General features: G+C 42.8%; 2 protein-coding genes across 3 annotated transcripts in view; both read left to right on the top strand.

Moving 5' to 3' along the window:
• Positions 1-2,032, top strand: part of cd151 (CD151 molecule) — an 18,535-nt gene extending 16,503 nt beyond the window's left edge. For both annotated transcript variants that reach the window (XM_080847129.1, XM_080847128.1), the window contains one exon: positions 1,016-2,032. In XM_080847129.1, the coding sequence (XP_080703255.1) occupies positions 1,016-1,075 (60 nt within the window). In that variant the 3' untranslated portion in view covers positions 1,076-2,032. The remainder of the gene's footprint in view (positions 1-1,015) is intronic.
• Positions 2,033-2,428: 396 nt separating this feature from the next.
• Positions 2,429-5,000, top strand: part of gatd1 (glutamine amidotransferase class 1 domain containing 1) — a 9,179-nt gene continuing 6,607 nt past the window's right edge. The window contains exon 1 of the mRNA XM_080847956.1: positions 2,429-2,695. Coding sequence (XP_080704082.1) covers positions 2,647-2,695 — 49 coding nt within the window. The 5' untranslated portion in view covers positions 2,429-2,646. The remainder of the gene's footprint in view (positions 2,696-5,000) is intronic.

The raw sequence follows: 5,000 nt of genomic DNA, 5'->3' as shown, positions 1-5,000 counted from the left end.
CCACCCCAAGCCAGATATTGAGGACACCAGAAACTGTCTTTGCAACCAGTGACTTCAGAAACCACTCATTCAGTCTTTCTGCTCTTACCTTAATATTTATATAACCCTAAACCTAACCCTAACCTGCAGAACCTCTTACCTTAATATTCATGTTATGAAGTTATGAAGTGTCATAGCCTGCAGCACCTCTTGACTTAGTATTCATGTTATGAAGTTATAAAGTGTCTTACCCTGCAGCACCTCTTGACTTAGTATTCATGTTATGAAGTTATGAGGTGTCTTACCCTAGAGAACCTTAGTATTCCTGTTATGAAGTTATGAAGTGTCTGACCCTGCTAACCCATGCTGGCCCCTCAGGGAGGTGGGACAGGTCAGTGGTGGGGGAGGCAGCTGAAGATACAGTAGCTCTATTCTGCCATCTAGTGTAGTTCTGTCTGGAACATTCTAGAGAACATTTCAAGTTCTATAGGGGACATTCTAGAACATGTACAGCTTAACCAAATTACTTCCTTGTTGTGTTCTATTTGTATATTTTCATTGCTTTAGACTGACATTAAAACCACAGCGTGTGAGTATGAAGCTGCTGCTATGGGCCCAGGTCTAAGCATCTGTTGTTTCCTCTCTGACTTATATGTGGTGTAGCTGGTGTGGGCCCAGTTCTAAGCATCTGTTGTTTCCTCTGTGTTATATGTGCTTTAGCTGGTGTGGATAATATTCACCTGTTGTTTCCTCTGTGTGTGTGTGTGTGTGTGTGTGTGTGTGTGTGTGTGTGTGTGTGTGTGTGTGTGTGTGTGTGTTTGTGTGTGTGTGTGTGTGTGTGTGTGTGTGTGTGTGTGTGTGTGTGTGTGTGTGTGTGTGTGTGTGTGTGTGTGTGTGTGTGTGTGTGTGTGTGTGTGTGTGTGTGTGTGTGGTGTGTGTGTGTGTGTGTGTGTGTGTGTGTGTGTGTGTGTGTGTGGTGTGTGTGTGTGTGTGTGTGTGTGTGTGTGTGTGTGTGTGTGTGTTATATGTGGTGTAGCTGGTGGGGATGATATTCACCTGTTGCCTCTACACGAGCCTGAAGGAGGAGCCCTACTGATCACACCTGGACAGGACTCACCCCTCTCTGGAGCATTCTCTGTGTGTGTGTGTGTGTGTGTGTGTGTGTGTGTGTGTGTGTGTGTGTGTGTGTGTGTTGTGTAAATACGATGACCGAAGATGAAGGAAAAAGATGGGAGAGTATGATTAAGTACACCCAACAACCACAAGGAGACAGCTAAGAGCAGAGGCCAAGTGTGTGTGTATGTGTGTGTGTGTGTGTGTGTGTGTGTGTGTGTCTGTGTGTGTGTGTGTGTGTGTGTGTGTGTGTCTGTATCTGTGTATGGTCTGTGTGTGTGTGTGTGTGTGTGTGTCTGTGTCTGTGTCTGTGTATGGTCTGTGTGTGTGTGTGTGTGTGTGTGTGTGTGTGTGTGTGTGTGTGTGTGTGTGTTTCTGTGTGTGTTTCTGTGTGTGTGTGTGTGTGTGTGTGTGTGTGTCTGTGTGTGTGTGTGTGTGTGTGTGTGTGTGTGTGTGTGTGTGTGTGTGTGTGTGGTCTGTGTTTTTGAGTGTCTCTGTGTGTGTGTGTGTGTGTGTGTGTGTGTGTGTGTGTGTGACAGCTAAGAGCAGAGTCCAGGCCAAGAAGGTGACCGAAGCATCGCTGCTGCTGGACGGCTAATTAAGATTTCTGTGACCTTATAAATGATTTCCCTTTTGCTCTCAATAAAAACATGGAGGTTTTATGAACAGATGACACTTCTGACAAGAGAATGAGAGACAACAATCACAGATTAAAGGAGATCTAGATGCTAGATATTTTAGTGGTCTCTGATTCACATATTGACTGTAATACCTTGTGGAATGCTTTGCTTAAATCTATGTTTAACTCCCACTGTAACACTTCACACATGAAGATAAGCTGTATTTTCCTCTCTATTTTTAAATAATGCATCCTAAGACTTTTTGTATCACAGGTGTATCAATGACACAGACGATGATAAATAAACACAAAGAATTCTGACTCAAACGTGTAATTTTGGAAAGGAACACAACAGTCTTAACACTGGATTATTAAAAAGCACGGATGTAAATGTAAGGCATTGTGATACGGTAACCATACACACACACACACACACACACACATACACACACACAGACAGAGACACACACTCTCTCACACACACACACACACACACACACACACACACCCACAGTAGGAATGCATGTTACTACGCGTTGCTTTCCCACGAGTTTCATCGGACTGCTGGGCTACAATGTTTCCAAAACCGCGTTTTACAATTCCATTCACGGAACAAAACAATCCTCTTCGGGTTTACAGGGGAAGACATTTATTGACGGACTTCGCAATCACAACACCGTCAGCTGACACACCAAGCAGACTTCGCGAACTGACAGAATGCAATGGATTGAATTAAATTGTCTTTTTAACATTTGAGATTTACAAGGCATCAGTATCGTTCTCTTTACCCAGCTCTCTCTTGCTGCGTCAACTCGGAAGAAATTATCGAGACCGTTTTCTGAAATGAGAGTTGGGCTGGCTGGCTAGCAAGTGTAGAATAACTTGATACAATACCATTTTAACTCTATTCGCCTTTTAAGACCACAGTAACTGAAATGTCATCAAAACCTACATGTCTTATCGTGGCAAGTGCGGCACCTCAAGGTATGTAGCGCTTGCTGTCTTAAATAACCCCCTACGATACACGAATAACCAACGTCTGTGATGTAATTATTCCGGTGTAGGGGTTTTGCTAGGTAGAGTGGGTTCTTCTTGTGCAGTCCTGACATAATAGGCCTGTTTGAAACAGAAACTACACCTATAGAATGCCCTCTTTAGGTTATGCTTCTAGCGTTGCTTCACTGGTGCTAGAAAATTTGAGCTCTTAGAACTAAGACTTCAGACTAAGCCTACTCCCCAAGTTGACGTTAACACTATGCAACAATTTAACGCTTTTTGAGATATGGTTTTATTGGATATTAGTTTGGGTACCATCCTCAAATTTATTTTGATAGCGTATGGTCATGTAAAGGATAAATAAACACCTATGCCTTTCCCACTAGCCCCATCACGGATATGCCCTATGTAGTTATGTGTAACGGGCTGGTACACCCTGCAAAAATTGAAGAAAAGCTTTACACGCATGACATTTACAGCTAAGCTGCCAAAAGACACCAGTTAGTGTGTTGGCAAGCTTCAATGAGTGTCAGCTTTGCTGTTGGTGGTCTTTGCAAGGTGTTTGCATGCTTTTTAGGTAGTTAGCTTGCTAGTTTTGAAACAGAAACTCCGTATTGCTGCTTTAAAGAAAAACACTCAATAAGTAGGCCTATCCGTGTTGATAAGGCATTGCTCAATATTTCCAATGATGACACAGAAGGATTACATTTTAAATTTGCTTTATTTTGAACATGATCATGAAGCATATAATTTATTTTACAACATGAGCAGTTGAGTAGTGTGTTCCCTTCAAAGAGTAAAGAGCAGGAAGCCACTGAAGGTGCTGTGGGAATGAGAATTATCATAGAGCCTGCTGCCTGCAGGGAGTCGCATGTAAACTTGATCTCTTACCTCCAGCTGCAGAGTCACACCACTGGAGAGATAGGAGAGATGATAATCAGAATCAAACTCTGACAAATACATGACCTGCTCTCGATTCTTAAACATCATGATATACATATAGTGTCCGTCAAGAAAATCTGCGACTGTGAATCTAAAGTAGTAGACTCCTTTTACTGGAGCTTCGAAGAAGCCGCTAATGTTGTTGTAGGCCTGTCCAACATTGGTGATGGTTTTAGTGAAGACCAAGTTCAGATCAGTATTCCCAGCCACTATGTCTCCTGAGTTAGTCAGACCGGCTGAGAATGCCACCTTGGGTTTAACGCTAATCTCTTTCTCCAGATTCACTACTTCAGTCTCAGTGGCTGCCAGTCTGGTCTTCACTGCTGTCAGCTCTGCCTCTTTTGCCAAATTGTCCTTGATCAGGTTACACATTTCAGTCTTCAAAGTGGTCAGGTCTGTGTGTTGTGCTGCAGTGTCTTTCTTCATGTGCTCCATGTCAGTCTCTGTGGCTGCCAGTCTCTCAGTAACTGACCTCAGATCAGCTGTCTGTGCTGCATCTTCCTTCCTCAGATTCACCACTTCAGTTTCACTTGCAGTCAGTCTGGTGGGTGCTAAATTCAACCTTTCCAGAGCCTCCACTTTAGTTTCACTGGCCACCAGTCTTTGTTTCAAAGCATCATTTTCACCCTCTATTTTGTTAAGCTGATCTTTGGTGTTTGTTAGATCAACCTGAGTGAATCTCAAAGTCACTCTCAGCTCCATTAACATAATTCCTTGCTTGTCCACCATGTTTCTGAGTTCCCTGAGCTCAGCAGAGACGTCCAGCTGGGTAGTGACTTCAGCAGCAGCATCCCCAGTGCTCTGGCTCTCTGTGTGAACTTCAGTCTGGGTGCTCCGAGTCTGAGATCCACACACAGAGAGCAGCAGCACCATCAGTGTGATGACAGCCCTCATCTTTAACATAACTCACTCTCTGACACACAGAAGTTCGGTAGTAGTATTTGCAGTAGCAGAAGTAGTTTTAAAGGTTTTTAGTCTCACTCCTCAGACACCCTCTTTTATATGCCTCAAAATCTCATTATGTAAGAAATGGCATGACGTTTTAGGGTTAAATAAAGTCTAGGGACACTGATCAGAATTAGAAATAGCAGATTTTCCAGGACATATCTGGTTATCAGTGTTGTGGGAAATAAAAAAACTTGTCACAGGTGGGGCTTCATATTCAGTTTATCTGAGGCTGCAATGCCATTCATGAGAGGAGAGAAGTCTCTACAAAGATATAGACTTTAAAAGATTTTTTTTAGAATTTGAGGTAGTAATAATAGTAGCAGTTGTAGCAATACTTTATAAGTCTCAGTCTGTGAACACCCACTCTTAGTTATTTAGTAATTATTTATGGAGGTTTCATCAG

The sequence above is a fragment of the Sprattus sprattus genome (genome assembly GCF_963457725.1).
Source record: "Sprattus sprattus genome assembly, chromosome: 11".
In the NCBI taxonomy this organism is placed as follows: domain Eukaryota; kingdom Metazoa; phylum Chordata; class Actinopteri; order Clupeiformes; family Clupeidae; genus Sprattus; species Sprattus sprattus.
This window is presented reverse-complemented; position numbering and strand designations above follow the sequence as displayed.